Raw genomic sequence first — 15,305 nt, forward strand, 5'->3', positions numbered from 1 at the left:
CCATGGTAGCAACAGCAGCAACAGCTTCCCTCTTGCTGCCTTGACGAACACTACAAGCAATTCAGTGGGTCTAGTTTGCAGGCATGTGAGGGAACCTTCCTTTCAGGCTTTGCTCCACGAGGCAGCCAGACTCCCCTACAAAGTTTTGTTCCGAGCGTTGGGGTCCAATGAACCCACTGCTCAGTGGAAATGGCCCAGTTTCACCTGGCGTTCTGTCCCGCCTGCTGGGGCTGCACACTTTCAACATGCAGCTGTAAACGGTCCCTTGGCCCTGGCCCCAGGCTTGCTTCAAAAGGATCATGAAGCTCTTGGAATAAGCTGGAAGGCGTTTCCAGTCCGTGACCTAAACCTGGGAGAGTCCTGAATGAATCTGGGGGAAGTCGTGCCTTGCTCTGGCCTCTGCACTTCACCCAGATGGGCCATCCCTCCACAGGCAAACAGGACATTCATTCTCCAGGCATAAGAACTCTGCCTTCTGGACACGCATCCCTCGTTCCCAGCACCTGCCTGTACCACCGACCCCACACAGGAACCTCTATCAACCAGGGCATTAAACAAAAGGAACGATATACGCAAACTCAGGGCCTGGTCTTGTTCCCACTGATGTTAAAGGCAAAACTCCCTTCACCTCCTTCATTGGCAGCAGGATTGGGCCCTGAACTTACAGAATATACTTCAACTGCTCCTATGCAATTTTACTGCTATTGATTCTATAAATTGCTGTTACCGCTCCTATATAGCCCACGATTGTGCTGGAGAGAGACGGACTCAAGCAGGCCTAAAGTGCACTGAAAACCACCCAGTTGCTACTAAAAGCCTAAGAGCTCGGAGGCTGCATTTGTAGCTGCTACATATGGGTACTGCCCACCAGGCCGACTGGAGCGGAGGGCTCGGGCTTTAAAGGACAGAACAAAAGCGAGGAGGTTTGCCACGCACTTTACCTTGTGGAAGGGTCTGCAGGGGAACGGTGCCTTGTCCCGGCTGGAGGCTGACCAGCCCCTGTCGCTGAAGGTTTAACAAGTGCTGCTGCTGCAGCTGTTGCATCTGCAGTAGTTGCTGTTGGAATGCCAGCTGTTTATTCCCTAATGGCTGCTAGGAGACAAAAGGAAAAAAAAAATCAAAACATTTTTGACACTGCAACCGAGGCCTTGCAGGGAATAAGGGCCCCGCTGAGTAGCATAGAGTGCCGGATCCCAGCATCAGCCTTATGCCTGGTCAGCACAGACCTTTGTCCTAAATCACTGGTCCTCGGTAGCCAGTCAGCATGTAGCCAAGCCAGAGTCTTTGATCTATCGGAAGAGGAGGAGAAGGAAGAGAGGAAAAAAAAAAAAAGAGGGAGGAGAGAGAGAGAGGGAGAGCTTGTGCTTGCTTAGAGTACAGAGCACTCCAGCTCCATCTGTTCGATGAGTATTTCCAACGCCTGTGCATTGGGATCACGCAGGGGGATTAAAAACACCGCTGCTTTGCACTGCTATTCAGTGGCTGGCTGAGGCTCTTCACACACCTTAGAAACATTAGCCTGCTGAGCTTCCTGCGAAGAAGGCAAAGTTATCATTAACCCTATATTACAACCACGGTTACCAGGGGTGTTTCCCAGGGATAGAAAGAGGCCAAGGTGGGTAAATAACATCCTCATTTTACAGAGAAAATTATTTTTACCAAATAATTAGCTCTTTAAGCATCACAAGCCTGCTCGCAGGTAGTTGTCGGACAATTTGTACAGAACCTGGCACAATGGGGCCACCTTCTTGGTTGGTGCCTAGGCACTGCTGTAAAAGATAATGTATAAGAACTTGGCCTCTAGGAAAAGTCCACTTAATCTCCCTGGGGCTAACAGTTGGCTTATGGCCTGTAACTGGACCGTTTGTATTCCTTGCTAAACTGATTTCTTCCCCCTCCTCTTTGAGTATTTACGGTTGTAACTCTGGATAGCCTTGCTGTTCATACAAGTGTTTAACCTCTTCTTGAATCTTGCTCAGCTCACGAGCCTCCAGGCTAATTTGTGGCAATGAGTTCCACAGGGTCCATGTGTAATTGTATTCCCTGTGCTCAATTTTGAAGGTGCCACCTCACAGTTACCTCAAACGTTCCTGTGTTCTTGACTGATGAGACAGGGGAAATGGAGGTTCCTGATCTCCCTTCTCTAGCTAATCTGTTAATTCTATATGCTATTATTTGCATTGCAGCAGTGCCTAGAAGCCCCAGTCCCAGCCAAGGATCCCATGGTGCTAGGCACTTCACAAATACAAAACAAAGGCAAGGTTCAGCTATGCTGTAGGGTGGGCAAGTCCACGTTTTATACCTGCTGTTCAGGTCGCAGTGTTCCAAGCCCCTAATCATGCGCATTGGCAGGTTTTGGTCCCCCCCCCACCTCTTTAATTTTACACCACAGAGAAGGAACCCAGGCCCCCAGTTCCCAGCCCGCAGGTGCAGAGACCAGCACAGAAAGGTAAAGCAGCTGCCTGGAAGACCACAGACTGTACTGCTCAGATAAGACATACAGTACCCTCCCCACCTATCAGCTGATTAACTCAGTGGTTCTCAACCTATCATCATTGTGGGCCACAAAGGCAGCTCTCTATGTTTACATGGGCCGCATTCACACAACACATACGCTACCTGTATGGCCCTAAAGATGTCACATGGGCTGCAGCAGTGTGGTGGTTGAGAACCACAACTCTAACTGGTATAACCTTGCTAGGCTGGGGTCATCTCTGGGGAGGTGACAAGAAACAGAGGAGAAGTAGCTAGAGGGGAGACGTTTGAACAGGGAAGGAGGGAAAGGCAGCCGCTGATCTGTGGCAAGGGGGGAGAGAGGGAGCCTGTCTGTACCTGTCCACTCGCATCACAGCCATGGGCTTTGCCATAACCCTTTGAATTCTGGATTCCTTGGACCAGTTGTCAGCACACAGGCGGGCCTATGTCAAGTGTTAAGGAGGCTTTGCCTCTATGAGTGCAGAGGAAGTTGGGAAACTTCCAGTTGCTGCTCCAGAAATCTTCTTACCTCTTATACACATTAACCCAAGACAGAGGGCACCTGGTCTTCACTGCACAGTTCACTCGAGCACTGCCCCTAACCTGAGTCCACACATAGATACCTCGCACTCCCCCCAACCCAAGTTGGCTGGCCTGAGGAAGAAGCTTTTTATGGTTGATGTTCTTACTTAGGTTGTAAACAATTCAGGGGCTTGGACCGCCTTTGTTCTGTGCTTGTACAGCGCCTAGCGTAATGGTGCCCCAGTCCATGGCTATGGCTCCTAAGAGCCGGGTAATACTGATAACAAATTATAATTATAATAAGGTTGGGTGAGGATTCACAGCTTGGAGCCATTGTGAAACAGTCACCCGGCCCTGCCTCATATTGAGCAAGAAGAACTGATCCAAACTGAATCTCTGCCCATGAAACCTGAACTAAACCCTGAGCTTCTAACCAGGAGCTGAGACACGTGGTAAATCTTGGAAGAAGAGACTCTTCCTGGAAAAGTCCCAGCTAGGTGCGAGAGTTTTGGATCATTTTGGACACGACTGGGATAAACTCAGAAGCGTCTGACCGCAAGCAGGAGGGTGGTTAAACAGCACAGCTGGGAACCAGAAGCCCTGGGCTGTCACCAGTACTCACGGTCTCTCACTGGGCAAGTCACTCACTTTGCCGTGCCTCAGTTTCCCCATCTACAACAGGAATAAGGATGTTGACTCACCTCAGTGCTGGGCTATGAGGGTTAATCATTAGCATCTGTAAAACAAGGTGAGCTCTTGGGTTTCCTTGAAGAATAGTAGGGTATTTAGATCTTTGGTTCTCAATCACTGAGCCAGAGACGGACGAGACCCGGTCTTGCACATCTCTCCTGGCCAGGATGACTCCCAAACGAGAAATCAACAGGGCTTTATCTCCCAAGTCTCAGGACTTCCCTGCGCTTGGTGACAAAGGCACAGACTATAGTGATCTCCTTTCGGAGAAAAAACCCTTCATTTTCTAACTCTTGGGTGCCTGGGAGACAGCGCATGCTAAGGTAGCCTGCGTATTCCAAGGCAAGGCCAGGAATGCTGGGGGTGAGGCAGACTCCTAGCCGGGAGACCAGGGAAGACTCTTTTCACAGCAGTTTGGTGAGGAAAAGATACGAGGAGAGCGGATCCCCGAAGGCCCCAAAGGAGGCAGAAGTTGTGCTCAGCGGTTGCCAGACAGTCATTCGCGTTGGGAAGGGTTTTATGGGGGTGTGACACACACACACACACAGAGGCCTGGAGGGGAGGGAGGGCAGTCCAGCCCTTGCCTTTGTTACCAACGGCAGCCAGAGTTTACTTTCTCCCTTCCCTATGGGCCTTTCGGCAAGCACAGGTTCCTGCCTGTTACATCAGGCCGCCTGAACACTGCCTCATTCACTCAATTTCCAGGCTGTAAAACAGAAGGAAATTGGGAGCGGATTAAGTCATTAGGATCCCCGGGGCAAATCACTTTCACCTCATAACTCAATAGGGCTCTTTATCTTTTCCATCTACCTGCTTCAGAATCCTAGGAACCTTGGCGGGGGCAGCAGCAGCAGCAGCAGCTGTGGCACCCTCTCCCCAGGGCGTCCGGCATGTATATGGGCAAGAGACTCAACACAAAATTAGCAGGGCGAGACCACCTGTCTGTGGCACCCACCAGCAGGGGATCTCAAAGTACTTCCGACTCTACAGCCCTGCGTCGGGCACTGGAGGATTGCACCCATTTTACAGACGGCCGCACAGAGAAACAACTTGCCTGAGATCAGGGGTAGGAGCTGGGAACGGAACCCAGGAGTCCTGCCTCCCAGTCTCCTGCTCTAAAAACCACAGCTGAACCGAATAAATACCAGCCTTCATCCTTTGGGAGGGGAGGTGTCACGGCCATTTTTAGACCAGTCATACTCAGCTCCAGGTTCAAAATTAACCATCAAACTGCTGAGGTGTGTGTGTGTGTGAGAGTGTGAGTGAGAGAGAGAGAGAAAGTCACATCAGTTTTGTCTGGCTTCAATGTCATTCAAAATTAATAATCCCATGGGGCTTTGGCCGGTGCTTGGGCCACGAGTGCCCCAAAATGCTTCGTTAGTCTTGGACAGTTTTATCATTCGATGATTACCTGGTGATGATGCCCTCTGAAGCACCTGACATCAGCCATTTTTGGAAGACAGGATACTGGGCTGGATGGCCCATTGGTCTGACCCAGTATGGCTGTTCTTATGTAGGGTTTGTAACAGCCCAGCCTCCTCCCCTGCCCAAATATCAGGTGGTTTAGTTGCAAATATGTTATATATAGCACAAATTCTGCAAAAGATAAACAAACAAAAAAATCACCCCCCATACCCAGCTATACCCTCTACCCCTACCCTTCTGCCCTCTAGCAAGCCACATCCCTCCAGCTCCCTCTTACAGCAATAGGGAGTGGGTAATACATTCTGCCAGGGAAAATAAACGTTTCCTTCTGGTGTTGCCTGGCCACTTGTGTCCTTCCCTCCCCCACTGCAAGATGTGCAGCTGCCATAGTCTGTGGGTTTCTCTGGACACTTTCACAGGTCATCCGCGGCACGCTCTTGATAGAACCAATGAAGTATGAAGCTTATCTGCCCACTGACAAAAATCTCAAACACGAAGAAAGTAATTCCTGAGCTGCACTCTGCCAGTCATCAGTGCCCATTGGGGAGCTCCGTTCTCTTGTGTTGTGGGGGTGGGGAGATGAAAGCAGGAGAGGCTAATAGGGAACAATCCAGGATCCTGTCCCTCCCCCTCACCCCCATGATCCCCGTACTCTTCCCCAGCGACGGGGTCCGAGTTCCTTAACGCATTTTGTCTGCACTCTGTTTACATTAGACGCAGTTGAGTGGGTGCAGCTACTGGGGTAACAGGCGCCGTCACTTTGATTTATGAGCACATCAAGAGGAGTTTCGGCGTGACACTCTGGACTGACAGGAGCACTTCATTAATCTGACGCCTAGGTTACTTGCTAGCCAATCCCTGCACGCTGCCTCCCCCCGCCCCACCAAGCTGTACAATATCAGCCACTACATGGGGATCACTGCTGGAGAGGCATCGCCGTTCTAAAAAAAAAATCGCCTTCTTCCTCCCATGTTCTTTGGAAGCACAAAGGGACCAAATTTGTAACAATAGGGACTGCTGCGTTCACCCTTACCCTGGCTCTGTTTAGAGCAGCCTTGCTTCAAAAGACAGCAGCAAGAAAATTACACCCGCCTGGACATCACTTCTGCTTTGCCTGCGCTTATCAAGCGGAAGAGGAACACGGCAAAGATACTAATGCTGTAAATTGCGCACCCCATGAAAATAAAACCACCCAGAGCTTTGCTTAGAGAGTCAGCATTACAAGACACCTTAGTCTTATTTCAATGCAAGAGGTGGGAAAATCCAGTCCAACTCCTGACTCAGCTGGACAACGGGGTCATCTCATGATTTCCTCCAGTGTACATACTTGGTCTCTCTCATGCACTCACCGCTCTTTGCTTGCTCTTAGCCCATTGGCACAAAACAAGGAAATTGAGACAGCAGACTCTGCTGTATTCAAATCTTGAATTCCCAAGGTCCGTCCCCCACCTCACTGCAAGTGACCTCTGGAAGAGATATATATGGCACATCACTGCATCCGCCCAGACAGGATATAGTCCGACATGCTTTCCAGTGCTCTCCTCCATCCTCCTTTTTTCCTGTTCTTCCCCCACTTTTCAGGAGGTTTCCAACTATGCTCTGGTTCTACTCTTCCACCTGCAGAGATATGAAACTCTCCTGCATGGCAGGCTGCTACCTGTTCTGAACCTCATTGCACAACACAAAGACCCAGGCAGAAAGAGATGCCCACCCACTGATCCCCCAACACCTGAAGACAAGTTGGTAATTTAGAGTCACACCACGCTAATTCATGAACTCAACTGAAGGGAAAGAAGTCGCTCAGTTTACAAACATTGTAGTGGGGTTCGTAATTAAATACTGCCATGGTTGCCATGAAGGAGATGGCACCGGCCAACAGCTACTACATGGTGGAATCTGCGATAATGCAGTTATTCTCCCTTCCTTTTGGCAAACAATGTGTACAGTTCACCACCAAGTGCTTCCTGTTGGCAAATGTTGACGTTTTAATGGGCACCACCCTGATTCACTTTGTGAAACTGATCCCTATTCAGAAGGGGACCGCCCCACGGCCTATGCACCACTTACGCAGCTGTAAGACAACAGGTGCCTGCCATGTTAAGTGAGGCATCAGACTGGTGCTGGCTCTGTGCACAAGAGCGAACTGCACTATTACCAGATGGTATATTGATCGTGAAACAGATCCCAAGGCCTACTTCCAAACTGCCGCTATTTGTGCTCAGACCACTTCAAAATATCCCTAACACAGCCACCTTTCCCTTAATTCCAAAGCTCTTCCTTTCCCAGCCAATCTGTTTTTGTCGGTCACTTAAGGCGCTGGTCCAGAGCCCTTTCTTTGCTGCAACTCTCCTTTCCATATTGGGAAACCTCTTTGCTGCATTTGCAGGCAGGCTTCATGGTGTTTAGGAGAGTCTTTTTCCATACACATACACCCCTTTGATCACTTAGCAGATACTGAATAATCCCCCCTCAAAACAATAATAATTTTAAGGAATCTTTAGAAAACAAGACAAATTCCTGTTGGATCATTTATTAATAATCAAAAAGCAGCTTTTTAAACTGAGTAAATACCTAGGTGAGCCCTTTGCCAGAGCTCAGTAGAGGCACTGCAATATAATGTCTGTGGCCAATGGGAAAAGATGCTCTGGGAAACGCAGATTTAAGCCTCTTGGGTTTCTTGAGCATATCTGGATATTTTAGCCACCAGGACATAGTTTGGATCAAGTCTGACCCCTCTGCCTTGTAGGTCAATGCTACAACAATAAAGAGGATGGACTAGATGACCTTCTTCAGCCTTACATTTCTATGGTTCTCCTTCAATGGGCTTTGAATCAAGCCCTAAAAGTCAATGGGAGTCTTTCCATTGATTTGATCAGTCACTGGCTCAGGCCCTAAGGCCTCAGTTCTGGAAAGCATTTAGATACACACTTAAGTACAGCCTCATTCAGTAGATCACTCAACCACTTGTTTCACTTCTAAGGCCTTGTCTACACTGCCACTTACAGCGCTGAAACTTTCTTCACTCAGGGGTGAGAAAAAAGTCACGCTCTCAGTGCTGGCAGAAATTCCCCTCATGGAGATGGTTTTATTATAGGACTGGAAGAGCTCTCCCCCAGCGCTGTAGCCGCGACTACACAGCCACGTTAAAGCACTGCGTCAGTTGTGTAGACATACTGTAAGCCTTGCTGAAGTCAAGGAGACTTGAGCAGATGCCCGAAGTTAAGTGTGTGCTTCGCTGAACAGGGATGGGCTGCTGAACGGGGACTTCTGGGGCATATATTCCCATGGCCTTGCCATACCAAAAGATGGCGCAAAAACAACCCCTATGCAGGAGACCAACAAAAAGCTCCCCACAGATGCCAATGGAAATGTGGCTTGTACATAACATAAGAAAATAAGAATGGCCATGCTGGGTCAGACCAATGGTCCACCCAGCTCAGTATCCGGTGTTTCGCCAGTGACCAGCGCCAGGTGTTTCAGAGAGAGTGAACAGAACAGGGCAATCTATCGAGTGATCCATCCCTTGTCATCCAGTCCCAGAAATGTGGGAGGAGTCCAGAACAAACCTTATTCCATACTACATAAAGACAAATTATTTTTTTTTGTTGCTTATTTCATTTTTTTTTTTTAAGAAAAAAAAAAGAGAAAAAAACCTCAGACACACAGAATACACATGAGACCATTTAACAATTCAGCCATTTTGAGAAGACTTCCAAAGTGGCCTTCTGGAATAGAATGGCAATGCTGTATAGGAGGCACAAACCATAAACCCCTACCACTAACTTAATTCTCCACTTTGTCTTTTTATTCACCTGTGTTAAACATAAACCACTAAAAAATAAATAAATAAAGGGAAAGCAGTATTTTTCTTCTGCATTGTAAAGTTTCAAAGTTGTATTAAGCCAATGTTCAGTTGTAAACTTTTGAAATAACAACCATAACATTTTGTTCAGAGTTACAAACATTTCAGAGTAACAAACAACCTTCATTTCCAAGGTGTTCACAACTCTGAGGTTCTACTGTAGATGAAATGAGAGACCGGGACTAATGGAAATATAAAGGAATAAACAGAGTAGCAATACTCAACGGATGGTCCCAGCAAGCCAGCACTAAGCCAGCAACTTGCCAGATCCTGGCATGTGACATCAAACAGTGCCAAGGAGAAGTTATCCCAAAAGGGCTCGTCTACACTTATAGATGTTCCTGGCATAGCTATGTGTGATTTTTTACTAGATTAGCTATGCTGGTAAAAGCCCACAGACACAACAGATCGACAAACTATACCAGCCTAAGCATTTTTATACTGATCTAAGAGTAGAGGGTTGTGCCATTATTGCTATACCGGTGTCACTATACTGGCAAAAGCCTCCTAGTGTAGACAAGGCCTAACTCACAATGGGCTGACATCTTGGAGCGGGAAGGATATTCACACTTCAGTGGACTCCTGAGCATACAAGAACCACCTGCACGTAAAGCATGGGGCGGGCTTCATCTCATATCTGTGGGGGGTTGTGATTGCAGACAAGATTTCCATCTTCACCAGTGAGGTGTCCACCCTGGATCTCTTACAGGTGTTTGTATCTGGGCTGGTGTTGGACACTAGACAGCATGGCCACGTGTCAACTCCACTGCCCTTTTGCCCAGCTGATTTCTCAGGCTATCAGTCTTTCCCCACAGGTTTTCATTCAGACCGGAGCACATGGCTCTATATTTTCAACTCCAGCAAGATCACAGCCAATGCAGAGTCCATACCAGCTGTCACCAAACACCTTCCTGAAAGGCAGGTCAGCTTTTCCTGGACCTCTGCCCATTCTCATTGAGTTAGTGCTTACAGGGAATACCATTGCACTGTGGGCCAGTGGAGCCTGGCATGACCAAGGACCCACAGTGAAGAGCCCTCTTCACAGAAGGCAACAGGGCAATCGCCTCCATGAGTATTATTGTGCGGATGCTTTTGGCCCAATGGAACTAGGTTAACATGGACACCTTCTTATGCCTCTGACCATTCTTCTCTTTCTACTTCTTCCACTCTTAGAGACTGGGTCGTCAAGCTAGAAGAGACAAGGGGCCTTTTAATGGATTAAACCTTCATTCATACTCATCAACTGGAGTAAATGAGACAACTGAAGTCTACTGTCACTCCAGATGGGGGTAGGTTGAGTGAGTCCAGATAGGATTCTTATCCCCACACAGGACCCTACTGGCCCTGGTGACACAGTTCTCGTGCAATCACCTGAAGCTGCTTTCTTACCAGATAGAACAAAGATGTAGTTTTAGAGCGGGTGGAAATTTTTTGATTTCTCTTCTCCCTGCAAAATGGCCTGATTTTGAAAATAATGTTTTGTGTGTGCAAAAACTGATTTTCTCAATATTTTCCATTTCTCAGCAAAAAATTTCATTTACATTTTTTGATGTTTATCTCCTTTCATTTTCCGTTATTTGACGGTTGAGTGTTATTTAACGTTTTTCTTTTCTGAATGCCATTTTCGATGGGTCAGCTGAAGTCATGTGGTAGGTTTTCCCCTCTCCCAAAAATTGAAAAATGAAAACTTGATTTCACAAATTTAAAAACATCAGTTTTGGAAATCCACTTTTTAATAGTTTAAAGAAACGGGAAAAAAGTTCTCTGGGAGTTTTAAGTGAAAAAAAGCCATAAAAATTGATTCATTCCAAAAGTTATCAGAACAAAAACATCTTTTTTTATATATATATTTTTCTCCTATCCAAATTTACACAGAGGTTTGATCAATTCAATTTTACCCTTTGGTTAAAGATTGACTCAATATTCCTTAACAATCCTGGTTAATAATGTCCAGGTCCTTGCGAACATCAGTTACAGCAGGGATCCAGAATTAGGAAGGATGGCCTAGTTTAGGAGAGAAGGGATGGGGGTGTTGAAGGGCCCTCTGTCTCTTAGGGTACGCCTACACTGCCAACACACCCACTCCCCGGGGCAGAGAGTTTCAGAGCCCGGGTCAACCAACTCTGGCTTGGTAACGGGGCTAAAAACAGAAGTGCAGATGTTCCGACTCAGGCTCTGATACCAACCCTCTCGCCAGGTCTGAGCCTGAGTCGCAGCCAAATGGGAATGTCTACACTGCTGTTTTTAGCCCTGTAATGCAAGCCCCACGAGCCCAAGTCAGCTGATCTTGGCTCTGAAACTCACTGCTGTGGGTACGGGTTTTTTCTTTTCCCCTTCCAGTTTAGACGTACCCGTACTCACAAGAGGTGGGTGATGAAACAGCAGATGCTCTGTGGAAACCACATCTATCATGAAAACATTACAAGTTCAAAGCGTCATCTGTACTGGGTATTTTGTTTGGTTTTTGCAATGGCACTGTATTGTGGGTGCAAATGCCCAGTGTAGACGTGCTGTACTGATGTGACTTACCCTGCTACCTTATTGGGTTTTAACCATACCAGTGCAAGATCCATTCTTCAGTAGTCCAGCATGCCTGTATCAGTAATACCTACCGAGTTTTTACACTGTTTGTCACCTGCAGATCTCCAAGTGCTATACAAAAGGGAGGCCTCATGCTCATTTTATAGGTGGGGAAAGAGAGAGAGGTAAAGCGATTCACCCAAGGTCACTCAGCAGGCAGACTAGGAGTAGAACCCAGGTCACTTCAGGCACAATCCACTGCCCTATTCATTAGACCACACTGCCTGCCTTTGCATTACAGCACATTAGAGGTAGTAGATAACACTGGTGCATATTCCCCCTTGTCCAGACAAGCCTTAATAAGGCTACTGAAGTGGGCAACCACAATCAAGGAACAAAACACATGTCCCGTCCAGGGACGGCTCTAGGATTTTTGCCACTCCAAGCGGGGAACAAAAAAAAAATGTGATCATGATCAGCTTCACCGTGCCGCTTTCTTCTTCGGCGGCAGGTCCTTCCTTCCGAGAGGGTGCTTGGGGCGGCCAATGAGAGGGGCGGCACGTCCGGCTCTTCAGCGGCGGGTCCCTCCCTCCCTCTCGGAGTGAAGGACCTAGCGCTGAATTGAAGCCAAAGACTGAAGTGGCGGTGGTAGAGCTGATCGCAATTGCGGTTGTTTTTTTCCTCCCCCTTCCCCCCCCTTTTTTTTTTTGCTGCTTGGGGTGGCAAAAACTCTGGAGCCGGCTCTGTCTTCATTGCACCTTTCACTCACCTTTCACTGAGGCCTGGCCGCACACAAACTCCTCGCCTGAGCACAGTGGTGCTCGTCACGTGAGTAATGGCTGACGCACAAGTGCTGCTAACACTCAGGGTGAAGTGCAAGCACAGCGCAAGAGTCCCATTGGACAGGGCATCTCCTGAACACACTGAATTTCAGCCTTTCCCTGGTGCCTTGTTTTTCCAACTCTCCCTCTCTGTCTCAAGCTAATATTAGTCAGAGAAAATGGCTCATGGTTGCAAACTCCAGCGGTTCAGCTCTCAGCTCTTAGGGACTCACGGGGGAGAAGGAAAAAGAAAAGATTTTTCCTCTCCTCTTCTTGAAAAGATCCCTCCTGGATCAAGGGGTGGAAGCACAATGCTGACAGCCCTCAAACATATTCCACATGCACAGAAGCATACGCACACGCAGCCCTACGCACAGTCAGAGATTCACAGCCGCCGACGAGCAGAATTCCACAGAGAGCGGAAATTCATTTGGCTAAGAATCCACTCAGCACAGAAGCCTCCAGCAAGACATCGACTGTGGGTCGGGCAGTACGGAGAACTCCCCGAGGGAGTGACGTTCCTATGTTGGACACGGCATATGGACACTGCTGCTCTCACACCCAAGTGACCTCATCACCTCCCACACTCCAGGCATATTTTATAGATGCATCATTCAGTAATTATGCACTGTGAGCTACAGGGTTACGCACATGATGTGGAATTTTATAATAGGGTAACCACAAGAAAAGGTATCCCAAGTGGCTTAGGTCTAGCTGCCCCACCCTCCCAGACCCATAGCACCTCATTTATCCACTCCACCTCCATAGCCATATGCTCGTATCCCCTGGGCCCCTCCTTCCACTGACATGCCTGCCAGCGGGCTACCCCGAACACTAGGATTTACACACACCACGCCTTTTTCCTCCCCTTTGGCTTGCACCAGTTCCGATCTGTGCCCCGAACCTGTATGGGCGAGCTCACCTCTTTGGGTTGCTGCTTTCCGGCTTGCTGCTGTGTCAATAGCTGCAGGTGAAGCTGCTCCTGTTGCTTCTTGTAGTATTCCTGCAACTGAGGGGAGGGAGAGCAGAAAGCAGCACACGTCAGGGAGCCAGCCAGAAGATCCTGCCCATGCCTAACCACTTAGGTTCTTAAACTGGGCTTAGCACAAGGCTGCCAACTCTGGCCGTGTTACTGCCAAGCTCACAATGTTTGTTGGTTTGCTTAAATACCCAGCTCCTAAAGTCAGGTGAAAGAACATTTCAGCTATTTAAAGACAGCACTGGCAGTCTGCTGCTCTCTGCCCAACTCCACAGTAGAAGTGAGACCCACAAACAAGATTTTGACTCCCTGGGATAATTAAAATTCACAGTTAATACCACCACCACCACCACCACCACCACCACTCCTTTTCAAGTGTCTTTCACTTGAAGCTCTCAAAGGCCTTTACATATACCAATTAAGCCTCGCTTATTATTGATCATCCTATGTATTAGGGTACGGCCTAGAAGCCTCAGCCAGGTCAGGGCCTCATTCTGCTAGGTGCAGCAACAAACAGGTACTTAATTCAGTATTATCGTAGATATTAGCAATTAGTGATCTGCGTTTTAGAGGGGAAAAGCAGGGTGTGAGGAGGTGGACTGACGTAGTCAAGGTCTCACCGTGAGCTTGTGACACTGTAGGGATTGGAACCCAGAAGTCTTGACTCCCAACCTTCTGCTCTAGCCAGCAGAAGTACCAGCCCCCCACCTCCCCGTAAGCCCCATGCGATGCTTTGCCAAAGGGTGTGGCTGAGATTGACATGCAGTCAAATTAAAACAGCCTATCAGCCTATGAGAATGAGACTTGTTCCCAGAACAAACAGCAACATGAGTAAAAGTGACTCACTCATAACGGCTAGCGTTAGGGCAGAGAGGCAGAAATACTAGGGTGATGATGGAAGGGGGCTACAGGAAAGTCTCTTCCCCTTTCCTCGAGAATGCACTCCCAGCCTTTCTGAGTAATATTTCTATTGCACACTGCTTTTCTTCCTCCAGATTAGACTGGTTGCTCTCACTTTGGAAGGAGCTGTGGTCTAGCAGCAGTTGGGGCAGGAGACTAGGAGCCAGGACATGTGGGTTCTATCCCCAGAAAGCCACTTTCGCTCAGTTTACCCATCTGTAAAATGGGGACAACAACAACAACTACACAGGAAGCTTAATTAATGCTTGTAATGCACTTTAAGATCATCTAATAAAAGGTGCTTTTGTTCCATATTTTGGATTTTCAGGCAGAGGTAAATTCCAGCTCTAAGATTCCCTCCTCCGCCTACTCCCGTCTCCAAATAAACTGTTCCCGATGGATTTGTTTTCCATAAAAGCCACAAAGAAGAATCCACAAAGCCGGGAAACGCTTAGCTTCTGCTGAATGCCGGGAAACCTTTATCAGCTCAGGGACTGACAGCAGCAACTTTGCTTTTTCTGTCTGCGGAACAGGTTTGGAAAGCCGAGCTGTTTACCCGAAAGCCAATCAAAACCAGGTCTCTGTAACTCGGTTGAACAGGGTTCCGAGAACATTGGGTCAAGAGGTGAGAGGTGTGATGTTTGGTTTTCTTCTGGTGGAGAATGCAAGCTATTCTGGCCTGGGTTGTTTAATTTGCAGTCAAACATGTTTCTTTATCCGGCTCCAAAGAGGCTCAGAGAAGGACTCCACCCAGGTTAGTGTTTACCCTTTGTTCTTTCCCTGGGGCCAACCTTGAATCCTTATCAGCATGTTTGGAGTAAACAGGTACGGAAGGCAAGAGAAGGGCGTGGAAAATGCTTGTGGGATTTCTCGTACTCCCCCCGCCCCCCCGGAGATGTTTACCCAAGTCCTTGTGTTTTGGAGTTCTTTCCCTTCACCCCTCTTTTTCCACTCATTTTGCACAGAGAGAGAGAGAGAGTGTGTGTGTGTGTGTGTGTGTTTTTCTGGAACTCAGAGAAAGCTCAACTCCAAGGAACGAACCCAAGCTCCTAAGTCTGGGTCTGGATCAAAACACCTGCCCCAACTCAGGGAGAGTCCAGAGTCGAGCCTG

At 48.0% G+C, this 15,305-nt stretch overlaps 1 protein-coding gene across 5 annotated transcripts in view; it reads right to left on the reverse strand.

Moving 5' to 3' along the window:
- The window catches only part of FOXP4 (forkhead box P4), a 133,326-nt gene that overhangs the window by 31,559 nt on the left and 86,462 nt on the right, over positions 1–15,305 (reverse strand). For 3 of the 5 annotated variants that reach the window (XM_032768361.2, XM_032768338.2, XM_032768326.2), the window contains 2 exons: positions 13,238–13,324; positions 942–1,092 (listed from right to left, as the gene is read on the reverse strand). In XM_032768361.2, coding sequence (XP_032624252.1) covers positions 942–1,092; positions 13,238–13,324 — 238 coding nt within the window. The remainder of the gene's footprint in view (positions 1–941; positions 1,093–13,237; positions 13,325–15,305) is intronic. The other 2 variants (XM_032768353.2, XM_032768347.2) reach the window with 1 other exon arrangement.

This window comes from Chelonoidis abingdonii, chromosome 4 (assembly GCF_003597395.2).
Source record: "Chelonoidis abingdonii isolate Lonesome George chromosome 4, CheloAbing_2.0, whole genome shotgun sequence".
Classification (NCBI taxonomy): Eukaryota; Metazoa; Chordata; order Testudines; family Testudinidae; genus Chelonoidis; species Chelonoidis abingdonii.